At 37.1% G+C, this 23,490-nt stretch overlaps 1 protein-coding gene and 1 long non-coding RNA gene across 3 annotated transcripts; one reads left to right on the top strand and one right to left on the bottom strand.

Annotated features, from left to right (window-relative positions):
• Nucleotides 1-3,380: 3,380 nt before the first annotated feature.
• Nucleotides 3,381-15,109, top strand: LOC136255693 (uncharacterized). Of its 2 annotated transcripts, XR_010701049.1 has the most exons (5): nt 3,381-3,516; nt 9,208-9,378; nt 13,274-13,422; nt 14,350-14,501; nt 14,686-15,109. It is a non-coding gene; the product is annotated as an uncharacterized lncRNA (long non-coding RNA). The 2 variants fall into 2 exon arrangements; XR_010701050.1 differs by lacking the exon at nt 14,350-14,501.
• Nucleotides 15,110-15,277: 168 nt separating this feature from the next.
• LOC136255692 (pyruvate dehydrogenase [acetyl-transferring]-phosphatase 2, mitochondrial-like) lies at nt 15,278-16,586 on the bottom strand. Its single transcript, XM_066048508.1, has one exon. The coding sequence runs from the start codon at nt 16,469-16,471 to the stop codon at nt 15,308-15,310; it is 1,164 nt and encodes a 387-aa protein (XP_065904580.1). The 5' UTR covers nt 16,472-16,586; the 3' UTR covers nt 15,278-15,307.
• Nucleotides 16,587-23,490: the final 6,904 nt, after the last annotated feature.

Below are 23,490 nucleotides of genomic sequence, written 5' to 3'. Positions count from 1 at the left end.
CTTTTGGTAAACTATACTTTACCAAATCAAAGTTTTGGTAGTAAATACTTTAAAATACTTACTTTTGAAAATTTACATACCAAAAGTATTACTAGTACTTTGCTATCATTGAAAGTTAAGGTCAAATACTAATAATACCAATACTATACTAACAGAATTCATAATACTGGAATGACATTAATGTGTGCCCTAAAGTCGAATACTCAGGGAATAGCATACAACTAGTGTGCTTGATAGTGAGAAATCTAGTGGACTGCTGGAACAATAGCACTGACAAAATATTTCCGGCTGCCGGAACAATAGCAACTTCGTTAAATATAACTAAACACTTACAGGTGGCTGGATATAGAATTTTTTTTAAATCGCCAAAACTTGAATTTTAGTCTCACTGACTGCCTGACTGCCTCACTGACCACAGTCGCAAGGCTAGAGGCCAAACGAAGCAGCATATGGTTACCATTTTACGTCACAATAACAAACTCACCAGTGGAATGTACCTTTTGGAGTTCTGACGAGTGTAGGTCCTCTGTGCCTTGCCTTTTCTTTTATCTTCAATCAGGCTGCTTGTCTTCTTCATCCAACAAAACCATATGGAGGTGTTAATTTTCCATATCAATGCTTTCTTTCAGCAGCATATTTAGATGCCATAGAATTATTTCAGAGCTGGATTCAGAAGTGCTTCAGTCTGGCGCTACTATGAGAGGTGCACTTGCTAGATATCTGCAACTTCATGATTGCGATCTGGTTCACGATAGGTTTGCAACCACGCCCATAGGGACCTGCTGATTATGCTGGTATAATTATGAGCATAATAGGTGCCTGAAAGCATTGAGCATATTGGCATAATAGGAAGAATATTTGATCTATGCTACAAACTCTTGATAGTGCAACGGTTAAGCCTCAAAAATAAAGAGGAATGTTCACTTTGTGATAAAAGCATGAAATTTGGTGGAGATGTAGAGTAAAGCTTTCTGAATCATTGCAGGATTGGTACCACCCAAATATAATTTAATTTAGTGGATTATTACACAATAAAAATAAACCATTAAATACCATTGATAGGGCAGTATTATGTGTGTTTAATGATGCGTTGATCAGTATACCTTTACTAGTTGTCTAAAGAATTTCAGAATATTTGGCAGGCTCCAATGAACCTCCAATACACAATACAATGTTTAATTCAGACCAGTCCCACATTACTGACATTAGTGAGTGTTTTGTATGATCAATAATATCCTGACTATTTTATATTAAAACTCTTGACGATACACAAAAAGTTATGTCTTTTGCTGGTCCACTCATTTTAGACTTTTTCATTGTGAACAAGTGACTTGTATGTGGATGGGTCTATGTACAGTATGTAGGTAACTTGTAACCCATGAAGAGTGGAATTAGTAAAATTGCTTCACCTGTAAATAACACTGAAATTGATCTAGCTATCAAAGATGACTACAGATATTTTATCAGCTGTTCTTATTGTTGCCTCACATGTTATCAGGAAGTGTGAAGCAGTTCAATTAAAACAATGAGTGTGGTAGTCACAAAACAACTTCATACTGACTTGGTTGTGGTGTAATATGTAGATATGTAGTGTTGTAAAGAAGTAGTAATGGGTAATTAATCAATTATTAATGATAATAATCATGTGATAAAATATCAATATTACCCATCCTATATAGAAGTGTTATAATAATTTTATAAATATGGAAATACAGTTAGTGTGTGTGATAACAAATTTCAGGAGCTATTCATAGTGATTCTGTTATTGTGTGGTGTTTATAGTTGTGGTTAAGACAAGACTGATGTTTGTAGAATATTGTTTTGATATAGGACAAGTAATGTGGTGGGATGATCACTATGAAAACTAAAACCCACAATTGATTTGTACACCTTCTACTATATAAGTAGTGGATAAAACTTTACTAGCAAGTTTCATTATTACAGCACTGTACTTTTTGGATTAGAATTTTTGGCAGGCTCCAGATAGCCTTGAATACACAATACAATGTTTAATTCAAACTAGTCCCACGCTTGTGAGTTTTTTGTGTTATCAATGATACACAAAATGTTATGTCTTTGTTGGTCTAAGTTAGGCGTTTACCTATGCACATGTAGCTGGTATAACCCTACAGCTGGTCTGTGTTCACCTACACTCTTGTAATCCAATTACACAGATCACAATAATAAGTCACATGTCTCTTCAACTATAACCTAATTCAGAATGTATGTAGTTTACTATAACAGTGTATCAGACAGTATGATAGTACTGTGTATTAAGGATCATAAATTTTTGGGCTTTCTTGCCCATCAAAATTATCCATATTAAACTAAAGCCTGTCCTAAACAAAAGCTAGGGAGCACTATCTTTATACACAAGGTCTTGTACAAGATCATGAAAGCTTAATCTGTAGAACAATATTTAGTGCAATGTTGAAACCCATAACTTATCAAATAGTGCTCGGCAGTATTGAAATTTGAATACACGGTATATATATATACCTGTAGTAACAAGAAAATATCACGGTATATCGATATATAGTTAGCTAGTTATTGTAACTATTACACCATTTCTTGGGCCTAGTATGAAGCAGTATTGCATCCCAAAAACAAAAAAATATATATATAGTTCAGTACAAGTAGGCATGTGTTGTAATGTGAAAACCTCAAGTTTTTGTTTAGGGCGTGTCTGCTAAACCATTAACAAATTGGGTAATTAAACACCAAAGGCTGGGTTAAAGCAATCCTATACTGGTATTCATCGATAAACCGGTATTTCAATATGTCGGTTATCAAAGGCTTTCACGGTATGATGATCGGTCATGATATTTTATCACGATAAACGGTATCACTGGTATATCGCAGAACACTATTGTCAAAAAGAGGTTAACAGCAACTGTTACAAGGAGCACCAAAAATTTTAGCTTTTTCATGAGTGGATTATAAGAAACACCAGAGCGTCTTTATGATAAATACGATATACTAGCACTCCTAGTTGTTGTGTGGTGTATACAAGACAAAGTTGTAGAATGTTGTTTTGCAAGTTATATGGTGGGATGATCATTATGAAAACTAAAACCCACAATCATTTTCTACATGTGTAAATAGTTATTAAGCATTAACAAAATGTACTATTGTTTTCTGTCTCCAGCCATATAAATTTATGCCAGGCTCCAATGATCCTTTATTCACACAATACAATAGTTGACCAGGTCCTGTACTATTGCATGCTTCAAAGATGTTTAAATGTACAGATAGTATTATTGTGTGTCTTGATGTATATAGTGCATGGACACATCTTGTTCTTCCACACAGTTAGCATATATCATGTCATTGTATTGATATTGTGTCTTTCAGGTAGTATAGCTACTAAGAACTAGTATGGCTCATCCAAGGCCATGTTGTGTGACAATCATGTTGGTGTGACCTGTGGGATGGTGTGTCCGTCAAGTGACTTGTGTGTGACCTGTTTATCACAGAGGAGGGACTGATCACAGATTACAACAGTTTACGACTGAAGTTAGACAGTATATTCGTTTTTGTGTGTCTGTATATGTGTGTGTTTGTTACAAATGCTAACTGCCCACATCTCACACAGTGGGTGAAGGTCCAGGTGGGACTTTAGGTGCCCACACATTCAGTAGCTGAGACTAAGGCTGTGGGCTTGATTTTTGCTGTCCAATGTCATTTCATGCCTTATGGCATACTGCAGTACGTACATTGTATTCTTCATGGACTTACCAGTGTCCTCCTTTGTGTCCCATTCATCTTTTCTGACAGTGAAAAGTGTCAATTTGTCGGTAGTACGAGATAGTTTCCCTTCATAATGGAAATTGTCCGTATTTTTCATAGTGATTACAGAGGTGCTTTTCCAACCATTCTTGATTCGTAATGATGTTAACAGGTTAAACATAGCTGACAATGAAGCGTAATGGATACGTCACTTTTCAGACAATAATTGATAACTGAGGTGCATGCACCATATCTTCTCTGGATGTGGTATGTGTGGGTTGACCAGTCATAATTATTTTTTTTTACAATAAAAAAAGTTAACAAACAAGTATACAAAAAAATTGAAATTTTCAAACTAGAGAAGGGACCATATCACATCAATTAAAAGTACTGAAACAACAAGCTGGAGTAGCGCACATTATTAAATTACAGTAAAACAATAAGAAATGTTATATCCCTACTGTGCTCAAGATACCAAACGGAAATGCACAGTAGGGATATAACACTTCTTATTGTTTTACTGTGATTTAATATCGTGCATTACTCCAGCTTGTTTCAGTACTTTTTATCGATGTGCTATCATCCCTACTCTAGTTAAAAATTCTGTATACTTGCATAGATAATTGTGTAAATATGGAAATATAGCTAGTGCATGTGATAATAAAATATCAAGAGGTACTTGTAGTGATTCTGTTATTATGTGGTGTTTATAATTGTTGTTGAGACAAGACTGACGTTTGTAGAATGTTGTTTTGATATAGAACAAGTAATGTGGTGGGATGATCACTATGAAAACTAAAACCCACAATTGATTTGTATACTTTCTACTATATAAGTAGTGAATAAAACTTGACTAACAGTCCTAAAGGGGAAGGTTCTTGCTCTGCAGAATTTTTGGCAGGCTCGAATACACAATACAATGTTTAATTCAAACTAGTCCCACACTAGTGAGTGTTTTGTGTGATTGATGGATGATACACAAAATGTTATGGTTTTGCTGGTCCACACATTCTAGACATTTTCCTATGCATAATGCCTGGTCTGTGTTCACCTATACTCTTGTAATCCAATTACACAGATCACAATAATAAGTCACATGTCTCTTCAACTGTAACCTAATTCAGTATGTATGTAGTTTACTATAACGGTGTATCATACAGTATGATACTACTGTATATTAGGGATCATGGCTTTCTTGGCCATACATGCATTCATCAAATTGCTACTTTCAAGTACATGTCTAGCTGCAGCTGTTGACCAATCATTTATGTATTATAGAATAACAACTTATCATTTGCTATAGCTGTGAAAACGTCCTAGCTATGATGTATTAATGTTAGCTATCAATTGTGGGATTTCAGCATCATGTGCACCACATGAACTCAACTGGGAATACTTCAATTCACTAAATATTATGCAACCAAACTGATCTGTTTGCTTACTCATGTCTTGACCAGTCTAGATGATTGAAAGTTAAGCTACACATACTCAGTTCTTACCCATAATTGTTCTCTGGTAAAGTAGTTATGTGTTGAGTACATGAAGTGGATCATGTGTGTTCGATGATGTGTTGATTGTAGTTGTTAACATGTGTAAAACTAAAACCCACAATTGATTTGTACACCTTCTACTATACTGTAAAGTCGGGTTGTTAAGCGCTTGCGCTTATAATTTTCGGAGAAAACTTTCTATAAAAATCATACTATCTGTTAGGTGCATATGCCTAATAAATAATTTTGGTGAGCGTAACATGGAATCATCACATTGTGAGAGTAGTTAATAGTCACCACGATATTTGACTCCCATTTCTGGGTGAAATCCTTTGTGATTATCATTATCCAGATGACTGATTTGCTGTATACATAGCGAAGGGAGACCCCAAGGGAGACGTAAGCGCTTGAGGAGACATAAATTTTTCAGTACTCTCAGCTTTTCCTGACATTTCTTGCTGTGCGTAGCTTTATCATTGCATTAGCCCAAGTGCGCCTATCATCCATGGTTAATTACAAGAAATGTGTATGCGCTTAACAAGTGATATGCGCTTAACAGATGCATGTGCTTAACAACCCGACTCTACGGTATAATTAATGAATGAAACTTTCTAAACAATTCCTTCAATGCATTGTGTATTGTAGCTCTCCAATGTACAGAATTTTTGGCAGGCTTCAATGAGTCTTAAATACACAATACAATATTTTTTCCCACACTAGTGAGTTTTTTGTGTAATAAGTGATGCACAAATAGTTATTTCATTGCTGGTCTGCACAGTTTAGTCATTGAATTTTGATCCATGTGTCACATCTTACTGGAAAAACATTATACTATGACCTGTGTTTACCTTCACTCCCAAAATTCATCACAATAATAAGCCACATGTTTTTCAATTTGTGACCGGGCCTGCGAAAACAGGGCATGTGGGCACAAACTACATCCTGTTACTTTACTGGTAATATCTTAGTATTGGAATAGAATATTTGCATTCTGTAAATTGCATCATAAAGCCAATTAATTGCGTACTAAGAGCTAAAAATTGCATTGCCATAGCATGATGGTACAAAAAGTTATGAGCGATGAAAGTTTGAAAAGGTAGGTAAAAATCATGTGCCCACGTGCCCTATTTTTGCATGTCCAGTCACATAAATTTTAAGTTTAGACCTTATGCTATTATCAACTCTTGTTATTACCTTTGTAGTTTACAATAATAATATAACAAGATAGTTATGGCACACAAACATGGTTTGTTCTGAGTGTAATAAGTACAGATTTGGGAGTAACTAAGTTATGTAACTAGTTACTGTATAAAGTAACTAGTAATATAATTAGTTAGCTGCTTTGTAACTAGTTACAACTGCCTGAAAAGTAACTTAGTTACAATAGTAACTAGTTGCAATGATTACATTGTAACTATAGGTAATTATGCTTTAAAAGCTCAATTTTGTGTGCTACAGTCACATTAAGTAAACACTTTCTGTGTACTGCACTTCATGATTCAGCTTGAGCATATAGGCGTAACAGTTGAAACTGAGCTGAAATGGCTACAGAATTGTTATTTTCAAAAAAGGGTGCATATAATTATTATCTAATCCAAAACAGCCAAGCTGCAAAAAAAGAGTGCGGCCCTGAGAAAGGCTATGGTGAAAAAAGATGTGAAATCCAAGGTGGCGGCCAAGAAATGGCTGTGATGGTAGGTTAATGGTAAAAATTTTAATAACAACAATTCAGGTGAATTTGGTGCCGCTTGGTCTTGGCACAAAGAATTGTCGTTATTAAAATTTTTTACCATTAACCTACCATCACAGCCATTTCTAGGGCGCCACCTTGGATTTCACATCTTTTTTCACCATAGTCTTTTTGAGGGCCGCACTCTTTTTTATACAGTTTGGCTGTTTTGGATTAGATTTCACTTCTTTTTGTATTTGTATACCCCAAAGCCGGCCTATGGCCGGCTTTAGGGCTTTTTAACGTATCATTTTTTTCTTTACCACAGGAAGAAAAGATGAAGCAGGGTGATTTCTTTGTAGCTGACCTCTCTACAAGGTGATCCTTCTAGCTGATCTCTCTACCGGATTACTTGTTTGTAGCTGAACTCTCTACAGGGTGGTTTGTTTGTAGCTGAATTCTCTACAGGGCAATTTGTTTGCAGCTGAACTCTCTACATGGTAGTTTCTTTGTAGCCGAACTATCTACAATGTAACTTCTTCTAGCTGAACTCACTACAGGGTGACTTATTTCTAGCTGATCTCTCTACAGGGTGACTTGTTTCTAGCTGAACTCTCTACAAGGTGACTTCTTCTAGCTGATCTCTCTACAAGATGACTTGTTTCTAACTGAGCTCTCTACAGTGTGATCTGTTCATAGCGGAACTTTCTACTGGGTGATTTGTTTGCAGCTGAACTCTTTGCATGATTGTTTCTTTGTAACTGAACTCTCTACAAGGTGACTTCTTCTAGCTGATCTCTCTACAGCGTAATTTGCTTGTAGCTGAATTCTCTACAGGTGATTTATTTGAGCTGAACTCTCTACATGATGGCTTCTTTGTAGCTAAACTCTCTATTAGGTACCTTCTTCTAGCTGATCTGACTACAGGGTGACTTATTTGTAGCTGAATTCCCTACAGAATAACTTGCAATGTAATATAACTGAGTAAATTATAAATGCAGCTGAATGCTTTATTAGGGTGACTGTTCTATTAGAGTATTTCGATCTCGCATTTGCTACACGTAGTTGTCTTTCGAATCATAACTCAGTGGTTTGTAATCCGATTCTTCTGTACTACTGCAAGGACTTTCTATGATGATTATTCCAGCTACATACTGATTTTCAGCTCGTTGCTCTAAGCGGTTTGCCTGGTAGACACGAAAACTAATAGTTTTTTATTCATAAAAATCGATCGCGTAATTTTGACACAGGTTGGATTTTGTATCATATCTCCATGGTCTTTATCCCGATTCCTTTCAAACCACACAAAGGCACTCCTACGATGGTTGCTCCATCTACATATCAATTTTCAACTGATTCCTCCAAGGGGTTTATCCTGTAGGCGTGACAGACCTTCGACCTTATTTTACGCAAATAAGCGGTCATAACGCCGTGCATGTTCATTGGATTCCTACCAAAGTAGGTACGGAGATCCGCCTTAATGAGCCCTTTAAGTGTACCAAATTTCAGCCCGATCCGAGTACGTATTCGTGATTTATGGCGGATTTTGCGAAGTGTGCAAAATGAAGAAGTAGAAGAAAAAAACGAAGAAATTAAAACAACATTTTGTTCGCTAGTATCTCGGAAATTCCTGGAGCGATTTTCTTCAAATTTGGTGTGTAGACTCCCCTAGCTGGCCGGCACTTCTATAGCAAATTTGGTTCAAATCCGATAAGGGATCACAGAGCTACATAGGTGTGAAAATTGCATTTTCTTTCTTCCTGTTAATATACTCACGGGTGGCACGCTGGCTTCTAGGGCCGCACGACACACTACCGTGTGTCTTGATATATAGTTATCTTCTCCCTTGCTCTGGGCAAAATAAACATATTACAAAAGCCAACAAACAAGCATGACTTACATATGAAAGTAACTAGTAGCTAGATACTTAGTTACATTTTTAAACTGTAACTAAGTTACATGGGATAAAATTAACTAGCAACTATAGTTACTTTTTGAAATAATTACCCCAACTCTGGATGAGTGCTATTTTCAGTTACTATTGTTCTCCTCAGACTGACAATATAACACGTACAGTAAAAACACTGTCCATATTTTAAAGAATTTTTGTAAAGGCCTGTGACTCTTGTGGAAAATTGGCTGTATATGTTACTATATAGTAATCAGAGTCACTTCCATGATTGTCAACAAAGAATACCATAGATCGGGAAATATTCAACAATAATAATATTTTGTGGCTGCCTCAACCATCAAAATTAAATAATATGAAATATTTTTGCTCATGAATATTTTGACTTGTGAATTTTTTGTGGTTTGTAGGTCGAAACACTTGAGGAATGAGCACACTGTTGGAGAAGAAAGAATGGCCTACAAGGTTCTAATCTCTGCCAGAATAAGTTTGCACACCACTGTAGCTGCAAATATAGTGAGGTTGGGGCTGACCTAGCTCTCACAGACGTCCATTACAATTACACGTTCATCATACAACAGGTAGCCATATAACATTGTTTTTGTACCTTGATCAACTTTTATCATACCTTGCACACTTACTTTTGCGTACAATATATAAGTCATGGTTGTAGACTGAAGTAGGGATTAAATGTCCACTAGTATATCTTCAGGTGTATGTTCCCAGTGGCTGATCTAGGTGGGTTTCTGTGGCTTCAACAGAAACCCTTTTTAAATGTAGCTCAGTGGAAGTTTCACTAGCTTCATTATTGTTGTAAAGACAATTTGTTGACTACATAGCAAGCTAGATGTGGATAATATTATCACTTCAATGATTTATGACTGTTTCAATTATGGCCAATTTGTCATTCAGTTTTACATTTCCACAACCAACCTTACTTTCCTCTGGTAAAGTAGCTACACTGTTAGCCTGACTTTAGTATGTAAACTGATTTGTTGATCATATGTGACCATCTCAACAAAACCGCTTAGCTTGCACATTTTCCAAATTTCTTCTTATTGTCTCATAATTATCTACAGTGTCCAAAGGATTGGTTACCAAAGTTAATAATGGTGAATCGTTTAGGAATTATAAGTAGAGCAGCAAAGAAATCAATTTGTAAAGTGACTACATTGAAATAACTACAGGCATTTACATTTGCAGTCACAACATTAGTTTGTATTGTTCTACAGAGTTGGAAATTGGCTTGAAATGTTAATCACGAATTGACATATCAACCAAGATATGGTAGACCTGTATTTACTTGTGTATACAACTATGAAGACATTTGCAATGAAGAAATGACAACAATTTTGTTTATGTTTACTCCACCACAAATAAATGCACACTGATGACCCTTGTTATTACAGAAACAAAACAATAATATTTAAACTATCCACGAACAAGTGAATGAGATGGTAGTCATGGTATGTAGATTTGAGACTCGTCTTCCTAAGTAATCACCCAATTAAAACTTGTCTTAAAGCATGCATTGCTTTACCTTTTAAAAATAGATTTGCTTCATTAAGATGTACACTTATGCCAACTAAGCAAGTTTTTGTTGAGATATGTTATGTATTTACCTTTTGTTGTGTAAAATTGGCTTTTGTATATTTTTATAATTCAAAGTATCTACTGTAGCTGCATAGCTATATAGAGAGGTTGAGGCTGACAGCTCCGTCACAGGTAACCATTACAATTACATGTTCCTCGTACAACAGTTAGTTGTATAACATTGTTGGTGTGTCTTGACCAACTTTTATCATACCTAGCACGCTTACTTCTACTGCGTGTGAATCATGGTTGTACACTGAAGTAGGGATTACTAGTATGTCTTACGTGCCTCCACTATTTTCTATTCTTTGATCTCTAATAAAACTTGTATCTAAATTTTTCCTTGTACTTGTTATTATACTTTTTGCCTATTTTTGTCCCATCTGTTTGTGTGGATTGTAAGGGACTATATAGCTAGTGAGATATGGATAATATTATAACTTAAATCCTTCATAACTGTTTCAATTATGGCCAATTTGTCATTCAGTTTTACATTCCCACAATTGAGATAGTGACAGAGTTGGAACATGACATCAATACTTAGACACTATGGAAAATGATTAGTGTTAATGTTTTATTTGAAATGTGGAGAATATACAACCAAATTTACTTCCTCTGGTAAAGTAGCTACACTGTTAGCCTGACTTTGGTACATCAACCACAGTGTCCAAGGAATGTGTTAGCAAAGTTTATGATAAGTAGTTTTGGAATTATAAGTATGAAGAGCAAATGAGATGTAATTTACTACAACAGAATAAATTGAAGTTAACATGCCTTGGTGTGGGCGTAGAGTGGATACAGTGCAAACCTACGTACCATACCATAGTAAATGAAGCCAGCATCCTTTAGTGATAAACTAGATTTTCAGGTTAAGTAATTAAATTCAGCAACACAGAATCCATGAGATGACTGTAAGGTCCATTAGATGAGCATTGTACATTAGCAAAGTAGCTCAGTGCTAGCACCACAAACTGAAATCCATTCATTTGTTTCAGGTAAAACTTGAACCAATCTTGTAGGATCCATGAGACGTAATGACATCATAATGATTCATTGTAAACTGGCTTGACAGGTTTGAGATCACGAGATCATGCCATAGTGCATGGTGCGTTCGTGGACAATTATGCTAAATTTAACTTGTATGATTATTCATTGGTTGCTGCTATCACGTTGTGTTGCTATGCATATATGGTGCGTTGCTGCAATCTTGTACTAATTGGAACACATATTTGTTTCATGGTCAACTGTTAATCCAGTTATGCCATATCCACAATGCTTGTCTGCATGGCTTGTGCAAAAGTTATTACACCCTACTCCAGCAATTTCCTCAGTTGCCCTTTCCCCGATATAGAGCAAGTAATGTAGTGGGATGATCACTATCAAAACTAAAACCCACAATTGATTTGTACACCTTTTACTATATAAGTTGTGAATGAAACTTGACTAAACTGTCACAACCAATAAAACTTCCAGGATTTTTAGCAGGCTCCAATGAGCTTAAATACACAATACAATGTTGAATTCAAACTAGTCCCACACTAGTGAGTGTTTTTTGTGATCAATGATACACTAAAACGTATGCCATTGCTGGTCTGCACAGTTTAGACATTGCCATAATTGTATGGATATTTGCATGAGTGTTTGTTTATTTGGTATTGTTGCGTACACTTTATGGCTTTGTGGGAAAATGTTATTGTGGTTAGAACTAGGAAAAAGTAGGCAATAGAGCTAGGTGCGGTGGAAGGGTGGTGTGTATAACTAGGAAAACATTATATAGTCATGTCTATTTTGTATGCACACATACTAAATATGTGGTAAGCGGTGATTGCACCCCGGGGGTGTGCACTGCTCGAATATGCTGAGTGCACACTGCCCCAGGGTGTTTCCACACCAATCAGCATGTTAATCAATTTGTAAAGTGACTACATTGAAATGAAATACAGGCACTGGTCTTACATTCACAGTCATAACTTTTGTTTGTATTGTCTAATCAACCAAAGTGTGGCAGCTCTGTATTACTGTGTATATAACTATGAAGAAATTAATATAATGAAGAAATGACATTTTTGTTTATGTATATTACATCATAAATAAATGTACATTACACATCCTTGGCTTTACACAAACAAAGCAAAAATACTTAAACTCTCCAGTCCATGAGCAAACTTGTATATTTTTTCTTGAAGCATGTGTTATTTCATCTAGCCATTTTCTTTTTAAAAAGGTATGTTGCACCAACTAAGTGGGTTTTTACTGAGACGGTCACATTATATTTGTTGTATTAAAACGTAAACCCTCAATATTTTGTACACATAGTACTACCATATTTATCTGTAATAAAACAGTCCTAAATGAAGGCCAGGGACACTACCTTTATACACAAGGTCTTGTACAAGATCACAATAACTAGCTTAATTTGATAACAAGGTTTACTACAATGAATGAAATGTGTGACTTGTCAAAAGGAGGTCTACAGCAGCTGTTACAAGGAGCACCAAAATTTGATTCACGAGTGGATTATACAAATTAATCGCTCAGGCATCTATATGGATAAATACTATATTGTGAAATGTTAGAGACAAATGTGAAAAATGTTATTTTGCAACTGATGTGGTGGGATGATCACTAAAACCCACTATCATTTTAAGTAGTTATTGATCTTTACCCTTGTTTTCTGTCTCTAGCCATATAATTTTTTCCAGTCCCAATAAGCCTTTATTCACACAGTACAATAGCTGACTAAATCCTGTACTATTGTATGTGTGATCAATGTAACGCATCTCACTTCAAAGGTATTTACAGATAGTACTATTGTGTGTCTTGATGTATGTAGTGTATGTATCTAGTTCTGCACTGATATTGTATTGATATTGTGTCTTTCAGGTAGTATAGCTACTAAGAACTAGTATGGCTCATCCAAGGCCATGTTGTGTGACAATTGTGTTGGTGTGACCTGTGGGATGGTGTGTCCAACAAGTGACTTGTGTGTAGACCTGAGGAGAGACTCATTAATATTGAAGGAAACCAGTGAGGTTAGACAGTATATTATTCATATGTGTGCGTGTGTGTGTGTGTGTGTGTGTGTGTGTGTGTGTGTGTGTGTGTGTGTGTGTGTGTGTGTGTGTGTGTGTGTGTGTGTGTGTGTGTGTGTGTGTGTGTGTGTGTGCAGGTGGGACTTTGGGTGTCCACACATTCACCAGTGAGACATATTACAGCCTCCTGTGCCATGCCCCAAGTATGTTCTGAGTAGTACATAGGAATCCCAGTGCTGGTTCATTGTGTGTATACACATTAATTTTATGCCTGTGTATGTGTGCATGTTTATATGAGTGCTTATATGGTCTGTATAATTGGTCTGTATAGTTGTGTGCTTAATGGCTATATCATGCCAAAGTAGGGATTTCCCACCGAGCTATGCTGTAATAGCTACCATTGTTCTTCTCTTGTTTCACTACTTTTTATTGTTTGGATTCCTACTTTATTTTTAAATTTATAATTTTTAATATACTATATTATTTAGGTAACGTGTTACATTTGTAAGCAAAGTAACTTGAGTTATATTACCCGTTTTTATAGCGTATTTTGTTATATTACTTAGTTACCATAAAAGTAATAATATTATGTAACGCGTTACTCCCAACACTGTCTCTAATATATGACTGTCTTAAATGTATTCAATAAGCTTATAGTAAAGTCCTAATCTAATAATATAATTATGCTGTACTATTTCATTCCAATACTAACATAATAAGACTGTTATAGACCTTATTATTCTGAGCTTTTTTCACAGTGTAAGCTGAGTCAGTATTTCCCAATTGTTAGTGACTGACCTGTCACAGATCAGTTGGGGTCATGATTCACATAGCTGGTGACATCAAGATATATGTAACATTTTAATGCTCTAGTATTTCATGAAGTGATCATAGAGGTTATGCTATTATACTACAACTTGTCTACAGCCATCCATGCCCCCACCAGCTACAGACAGTTAGGGAGTACTAACTTTGAGGACAAGTTTTGATCTTACAAAAAAAACAAGCTAATTTATTATTTGGCTACAAGGCAATGCACACGTCTGGCTGAGTGTTGAAACTTGATGCATCTTTGAGAGGTATATATGATAGCCTAATATATAGGGAGAGGTATAATATATAATAGCCTAATATATAGGGAGAGGTATAATATATAATAGCCTAATATATAGGGAGAGGTATAATATATGATATAGCCTAATATATAGGGAGAGGTATATATGATAGCCTAATGGTGCCACTTGTTGTACACATGTTTTACAGAACAGCAAACATTTTACCGTTGATCCTACGATGAAATGTTACTAATTGGTCATGTGATCTACCAGCTAGTCTTGTGGTAATCAATAGTATTGTATCAGTGGCATTGATACTTAGTTTGAATTTTATCAACACTTTTTGGGTGTTGTATTGCCAATCCATACAACTAGTCCAATAGTGATGTGCTATTGCAAGTGATGTCTAGACTGAAAGTGTTTGATGGAAACTAACCTTGTAACACCTTCACATGACAGAGATTTGGCCTGATCACTGTAAACACAAGGGAAACGAACAACTACAATGGGTCAACCGAAGATTAGAGAAACTCCGCATGAAATGTGACATATTATTTTACAGATATCAATGGTTTGAAACACTCTTACTATTAATTTTTATATTGCAGATATTATATATAAGCGTAAACCAAGGTACATTGTTAACAGTCACCTCCGTCTTGCACTAGATAGTTAGGTTCCAGTCAGCTTATGCTTATAACACACTAAACATTTACAGGTGATGCACAACCTCCTGACATCTAACACTTGTCTCAACCTCATTAGTTTCTACTGTATATATAGTACTACAAAACACAATATACAGCTCAATAAATCATCACGTTACAACACTATTTAAATACAACTACAACAATGGTGATATCATCTCTGTACCACCTGCTATACTGGGGATCAACAGTTAGTAGTCTGTAAACAGTTTCATCATCAGAACCCAGTGACTGCTTTAATAAATTAGTAGCTATGTTATCACTAGATGATAAACCTTTACTAACTATATCAATGACTTCATCACTGCTAAGGCATTCCCACAGGCCGTCCGTTGCTATAACAACAAACTTATCTTGTTTATCCAGTTTACGATGAGTCACAACAGGTTCTGCAGTCAGGTAAGGCGGGGTTAGGTAATTTGGAGGGACTTGTTGGTAAATGATGTTAAGGTATTGTTTACTCCATTTGTAAATAACATCACCAAATGATCTTAACGGCATTAGACCACCCAGTAATCTCTTGTGGACTATCACTGTATACTCTTCACCAGGGTGAGCCTTCTTAACACGAGCTACTTCATCGTCATTTTCAAAAGCTTGATCGATGGACAATGGTACTGCACGCCATTTACCATCCTCCAACTGCCCCAGGACACACCTACAGTCCCCGGTGTTAGCAACATACAAGTGCTGTCCATATAATAATGCAGTGTTAACACAGGCACCACTAAAGGCTGTTAAAATGTGTTGTTGTGACTCCAGTGATCGGCCAATACCTACTTGTTTAACATCAGCTAGTGCTGCTTGTGAAATATCATCATCCAGGCTAATGAAGGATTGTTGTAGTTGTCTCTTAATGTCGTCTACGGAGTTACTAGCTAGTGGAGGTGTGGCAGTAAAGTCAACATCTTCTAGTTTATCAAAGTTTTCTTCAAGTTTCACTTTAATGGAGACATCATCAAGATGACTCATCACATAACTGCTAATCTGTTGTTTGACATGTTGTCCACACCGCCATCCTCCATGACCATCTATCACCGTGAACATTGCTGCCCCTGTGGTGGTGCACGTGTGTACCACATGACGATCCTCCATCGGGTGATTGGAGGCCAGAGAATTTGCATAGATAGCAGAGATCGCGTGATGGTTAATAGACTTCACCACTTCATTTTTCCTTAACGTCTTGTTGATTGTTGTTGAGTAATGGGTGGGAGTGGTGCTTATGAAGGCGCCAGTCGTATAGCGCAATATCCGCCCATAATTTGCCTTTAATCGTCCATAATTCATCTGCGTTCACCTGAAGTAAAATGCTTCACCTTCTTGTTTATTAATCACAAGGCTTAAAACTCAGACCAACCAAACTATGCGCGCTTACCCAGAAAAGCGAATGTGCCTTTTAATAAAGACTTGGAACTATTCTGCAGTTTCCTGCCCTACGACTACGTACGTTGATTTGATTCGGTTTATATTAGGCAATCGGCTACAGCCGTTCTTCCTTACCCAGAGGTACATACAAAAAACGACCAAAAGAAGTGTTTATCAAGGGTAGGGTCCGCAAACCGAAAAATCAATATCTTCAAAACTATAGTCATGTGTAGGGGTAGGTCTAATCAAGAAAACACTAGAGTGGCAGCAAATTTCGTCCATCTCTTCTAGTGAAAATAACGCGAAATACCTTGAATTCTATCGATTTTTCGCCATCGTAATTTGCAATGTTATTCTTTTGGGCCAAAACTCTCTCTCAAGCTTTGAGAGGTTGTCCACTCTTGCTATGGAGTATAGGTAGTTAACCCTAGGAGATATGTTTGTGACAAACAGTGTGTTGGATGGAAATCATACAATATCTGTGCCCACTGTGTTGCTACAGCTGAGGACAATAAGGAACTCGATGACTTCTTGGCCTGGTTTGCTCAGTCAAAAGGAAAGGAATATAACCTCACAAAAGCTGTATATCATGAAACGTATAAACATGCAGGACTAAAGAAGCCACCACGTAGAAAATATGGAGATGTGACACACCTACCAACTGATCAGAAAGCAGACAGACTTGCTCTTCGTGATATTTCTAATGCACAGTCCTGTATAACATCTAAGGACAAGTTTAATGATGGTAAATCTGGATCTGAAATTAGTGCTGCAACCCGGTTGACTAGCCAGTCTAGTAGATGTGAGTTACAAGACGGTTCTGCAGTGCTTGTGCCAAAAGTTGCTTATGATTCCACTAAAAACCCAAGTAAAAAATGTAATCATCAAAGTCCTGCCATCTTAGATAAACATTGCAGAGATAATAGTCAATCAGTAGGATCTTCTAAAAATATTCAAATATGCTCAAATGCTCAGAATGTTGGTACAGTAAGTATTAGTACTCCAACTAGTTCAATTTGTCCTCAGCAGGGTCAGCATCTATTACCTACAAGTACTTCAGTGCTTACTGCCTATTATCTTCAATTGTACCACAGCTATCTTTGCCATCATTGATTCAATCATTGACAACATCTGGTGGAAGTACATCTAACGGTATGCAAGCAAGGCCGACTACTGTGAAAAGTCAGCAACCATTTTTCCTTACCATCCTTACTAACCGAGTTAAAAAGTGCTCAGTATGTGGCCTAGCATTTCGTGACACAGAAAATGGAACTGCTCCAGATTACATTTTAGGTCATATGGAAAGGGATTGGTATCCCAACAATGGACAATGGCAACTAGGCAAGGAGCAGAATAAATATTATCACTTACAGAAAAGCTTTATCCTCCAACGTTGCCCACTGTATCGGTTTCCAGCAGACTTCAGTAATCTTGACTATTACAAATGTACCACCAACAGTCAAGGAAGCTCTTTCCAAGGAATTTGGACTTTAATCATAATACTGATCATAATAACTGACAGCTGAAAGTAAGATTTAGGTATTGTCGTGATCGTGACCAATACACTAACGTACCCTCTCATTTTTTTGCTGTAAATGGTTATAAAAAATTATGTGCAAGGTAAACTATGCTTGCTAATGGCATGACATATTAATCTTATTAGGTGCCTAATAATGATTGTTTGTAATATGTGGTCAACTTGTGGTCTGGGCGAAGACTAGGTATATAATATGCGTACTGCATGGCTTGTAACTTCCGTTTGCACACGTGCATGTCTGCGCATACTCAGTAGATTAAGGTCTGCGTAATTTGGCAATTCATCCTTACTAGTTGAACTCTATAGTAGTTTGGCGTATAAGTAGCCGATGCGCGAGACTAGTTAGGCACTGTAACTACATTGTGACAGAAGCAGAGCTCAATCGTAATTAAATCCTTGATTTCAAGGGGCCATCTGCTAAGGCCATTGGGCCATAGGCCACAAGGCCGCTTTATGCAATAACCCCTCTAAATCTCCTTGATTTAAGCCTCAAATGTCTTGTAGTAGGTATCATGTGATCAGTTAATTTGAATATTGGGGCGCCTCCGTATTTTGAGCTGGAAATTTTGGCGGTTTCCCGTATTTTTTACTCTGTCACGAGTCACTACGCTGTAAAACTCAATGAACTGAGCATTATTTGAAGGTGAAATCCTTTGAGAAAAGACTCAGCACACATGGAAGGTGAAGAGTAGGGTGAAATTATTATTATTATTATTTGGGGGAAAAGGGCAGACAGCAAAGCTGATTAAGCCCAAACAATCACAAATTATAAGTGCTGTTCACTCAAGTTTGAAAATGTAGCTAGAGTGTTCAGTTCAAAAAATCCTACCAGTTGCATTATTTCATAGATACTACACCCCCGGGGATGTCAGGGGCGGATCCAGAGTTTGGAAAGAGGGGGGGGGGGGGCACCTTGCTGAAAAATAGTTTAAGACCAAAAGAAAAAAGGTCACAACAATAATAGCTAGTTATCCTTTACCAAATATATCACGTCTGTTATGTAAAATAAAATCTAATCAAAAACAGCCAAGCTGTAAAAAAAGGTGCGGCCCCCAAAAAGGCCATGGTGAAAAAAGATGTGAAATCCAAGGTGGCGGCCAAGAAATGGCTGTGATGGTAGGTTAATGGTTACATTTTAATAACGACAATTCAGGTGAATTTTGTGCCACTTGGTCTTGGCACCAAATTCACCTGAATTGTTGTTATTAAAATGTAACCATTAACCTACCATCACAGCCATTTCTTGGCCGCCACCTTGGATTTCACATCTTTTTTCACCATGGCCTTTTTGGGGGCCGCACCTTTTTTTACAACTTGGCTGTTTTTGATTAGATATCACTTCTTTTTGTATTTGTATACTGCAAAGCCGGCCTATGGCTGGCTTTGGGGCTTTTTTAACCCATGTGTTTTTTTCTTTACCACAGGAAGAAGAAAAGAACTTAAAGAAGATTTTAATACTTCAATTATTTTTGATTTTATTAGTAATTATACAAATTATATACATATATTTATTACATGCCCATTATTCCCCACAGGATATTTTTTTGCAGCTGATCTCTCTACTGGGTGACTTGAAATGTAGCTGAACTATATACAGGATGGTTTCTTTGTAGCTGAACTCTCTACAAGGTGACCTCTTCTAGCTGGTCTCTCTACAGGGTGATTTGTTTCTAGCTGAACTCTCTACAGGTGATTTGTTTGCAGCTAAACTCTCTACATGGTGGTTTCTTTGTAGCTGAACTCTCTACATGATGGTTTCTTTGTAACTGAACTCTCTATAAGGTGACTTCGTCTAGCTGAACTCTCTACAGGGTGATTTTTTGTAGCTGAACTCTCTACAGGGTGATTTGTTTGCAGCTGAACTCTCTACATGATGGTTTCTTTGTAGCTGAACTCTCTACAAGGTGACTTTGTCCAGCTGATCTCTCTATGGGGTGATTTGTTTCTAGCTGAACTCTCTAGTACAGGTGATTTGTTTGCAGCTAAACTCTCTACATGGTGGTTTCTTTGTAGCTGAACTCCCTACATGATGGTTTCTTTGTAGCTGAACTCTCTACAAGGTAACTTCTTCTCTACAGGGTGATTTGTTGTAGTTGAATTCTCTACAAGGTAGTTTGTTTGAGGCTGAACTCTCTACATGGCGGTTTCTTTGTAGTTGAACTCTCTACAGGGTGATTTGTTTGCAGCTGAACTCTCTACATGATGGTTTCTTTGTAACTGAACACTCTACAAGGTGACTTCTTCTAGCTGATCTTTCTACAGGGTGAATTGTTTGTAGCTGAACTATCTATAAGGTAACTTCTTCTAGCTGATCTCTCTACAGGGTGATTTGTTTGTAACTGAACTCTCTACAAGTGATTTTTTATTTGCAGCTGGACTCTTTATGTGGTGGTTTCTTTGTAACTGAACTCTCTACAAGGTGACTTCTTCTAGCTAATCCCTCTACAGGGGGATTTATTTGTAGCTGAACTCTCTACAAGTGATTAATTTGCAGCTGAACTCTTTATGTGGTGGTTTCTTTGTAACTGAACTCTCTACAAGGTGACTTCTTCTGGCTAATCCCTCTACAGGGGGATTTATTTGTAGCTGAACTCTCTACAAGTGATTAATTTGCAGCTGAACTCTTTATGTGGTGGTTTCTTTGTAACTGAACTCTCTACAAGGTGACTTCTTCTAGCTGATCCCTCTACAGGGGGATTTATTTGTAGCTGAACTCTCTACAAGTGATTTATTTGCAGCTGAACTCTTTATGTGGTGGTTTCTTTGTAGCTGAACCCTCTACAAGGTGATCTCTTCTAGCTGATCTCTCTACAGGGTGATTTGTTTCTAGCTGAACTATCTACAGGTGATTTTTTGCAGCTAAACAGTCTACATGGTGGTTTCTTTGTAGCTGAACTCTTTACAAGGTGACTTCTTCTAGCTGAACTCTCTACGGGGTAATTTCTTTGTAGCTGAACTCTCTATATGATGGTTTCTTTGTAACTGAACTCTCTACAAGGTAACTTCTTCTAACTGATCTTTCTACTGGGTGATTTGTTTGCAGCTGAACTCTCTACATGGTGGTTTCTTTGTTGCTGAACTCTCTACAAGGTGAATTCTTCTACCTGATCTCCCTACAGGGTAATTTGTTTGTAACTGAGCTCTGTACAAGGTGCGTTTTTGTGGGTGATCTCACTGCAGGTTGATTTGTTTGTAGCTGAACTCACTAAAGGGTGATTTGCTTGTAGTTGAACTCCTTGCATTGTGTCTAGTTTCTAGCTGATCTCTCTACAGGGTGATTTGTTTCTAGCTTATCTCTCTACAGGTTGATTTGTCTGTAACTGATCTCTCTACAAGCTGATTTGTTTGTAGCTGATCTCTCTGCAGGTTGATTTGTTTTAGCTGAACCCTCTACAGGGTGATTTACTTGTAGCTGAACTCCTTACATTGTGTCTAGTTTCTAGCTGATCTCTCTACAGGGTGATTTGTTTGTAGCTGATCTCTCTACAAGTTGATTTGTGTGTAGCTGGTCTTTCTACAGGTTGATTTGTTTGTAACCGATCTCTCTACAGCATAATTTGTTTGTAGCTGAACTCTGTACAAGGTGCTTTTTTGTAGGTGATCTCACTGCAGGTTGATTTGTTTGTAGCTGAACTCACTAAAGGGTGATTTGCTTGTAGCTGAACTCCTTACATTGTGTCTAGTTTCTAGCTGATCTCTCTACAGGGTGATTTGTTTGTAGCTAATCTCTCTACAAGTTGATTTGAGTGTAGCTGATCTCTCTGCAGGTTGATTAATTTGTAGCCGATCTCTCTACAAGGTAATTTGTTTGTAGCTTAACTGTCTATAAGGTGATTTGTTTGTAGCTGATTTCTCTGCAGGTTGATTTGTTTTAGCTGAACTCTCTACAGGCTGATTTACTTGTAGCTGAACTCCTTACATTGTGTCTAGTTTCTAGCTGATCTCTCTACAGGTTGATTTGTTTGTAGCCGATCTCTCTACAGGGTAATTTGTTTGTAGCTGAACTCTCTATAAGGTGATTTGTTTGTAGCTGAACTCTCTGCAAAGTGTTTTGTTTGTAGCTGACCTCTCTTCAGGGTGATTTGTTTCTAGCTGATCTCTCTACAGGGTGATTTTTTGTAGCTGACCTTTCTTCAGGGTGATTTTTTTTTAGCTGATCTCTCTACAGGGTGATTTTTTGTAGCTGACCTTTCTTCAGGGTGATTTGTTTCTAGCTGATTGCTCTACAGGTTGATTTGTTTGTAGATGAACTCTCTACAGGGTAATTTGCTTGTAGCTGAACTCCTTACATTGTGTTTAGTTTGTAGCTGATCTCTCTACAGGGTGATTTGTTTGTAGCTGGTCTCTATACAAGTTAATTTGTGTGTAGCTGATCTCTCTGCAGGGTGATTTGTTTGTAGTCGATCTCTCTACAAGGTAATTTGTTTGTAGCTGAACTATCTATAAGGTGATTTGTTTGTAGCTGATCTCTCTGCAGATTGATTTGTTTTAGCTGCACTCTCTACAAGGTGATTTGTTTCTAGCTTATCTCTCTACAGGTTGATTTGTGTGTAACTGATCTCTCTTCAAGCTGATTTGTTTGTAGCTGATCTCTCTGCAGGTTGATTTGTTTCTAGATGATCTCTCTACAGGTTGATTTGTTTGTTGCTGATCGCTCTAAAGGTTGATTTGTTTGTAGCTGAACTCTCTGCAAAGTGTTTTGTTTGTAGTTGATCTCTCTACAAGGTGATTTTTTTGTAGCTGACCTCTCTTCAGGGTGATTTGTTTCTAGCTGATTGCTCTACAGGTTGGTTTTTTTGTAGCTGAACTCCTTACATTGTGTCTAGTTTCAAGCTGATCTCTCTACAAGGTGATTTGTTTGTAGCTGATTTCTTTACAAGTAGAATTGTGTGTAGCTGATCTCTCTGCAGGTTGATTTGTTTGTAGCCGATCTCTCTACAAGGTAATTTGTTTGTAGCTGAACTGTCTATAAGGTGATTTGTTTGTAGCCGATCTCTCTGCAGGTTGATTTGTTTTAGCTGAACTCTCTACAGGCTGATTTACTTGTAGCTGAACTCCTTACATTGTGTGTAGTTTCTAGCTGATCTCTCTACAGGGTGATTTGTTTGTAGCTGATCTCTCTACAAGTTGATTTGTGTGTAGCTGATCTCTCTGCAGGTTGACTTGTTTGTAGCTGATCTCTCCACAGGGTAATTTGTTTGTAGCTGAACTCTCTCCACAGTGACTTGTGTGTAGCTGAATTCTGTGTAGCTGAATTCTCTAGAGAGTGACTTAATTGTAGCTGAATTCTCTACAGGGTGCATGACTTGTTTATAGCTGAACATTCTTCAGTGTGACTTGTAATGTTCTGAATCTCTACAGTGATATATTTGTAGCTTAACTCTCCACAGGGTGACTTGCTTCT

The sequence above is a fragment of the Dysidea avara genome, chromosome 5, assembly GCF_963678975.1.
Source record: "Dysidea avara chromosome 5, odDysAvar1.4, whole genome shotgun sequence".
Classification (NCBI taxonomy): Eukaryota; Metazoa; Porifera; class Demospongiae; order Dictyoceratida; family Dysideidae; genus Dysidea; species Dysidea avara.
Note: the sequence above shows the minus strand (reverse complement) of the source record. Positions and strands in the feature narration are given on the sequence as shown.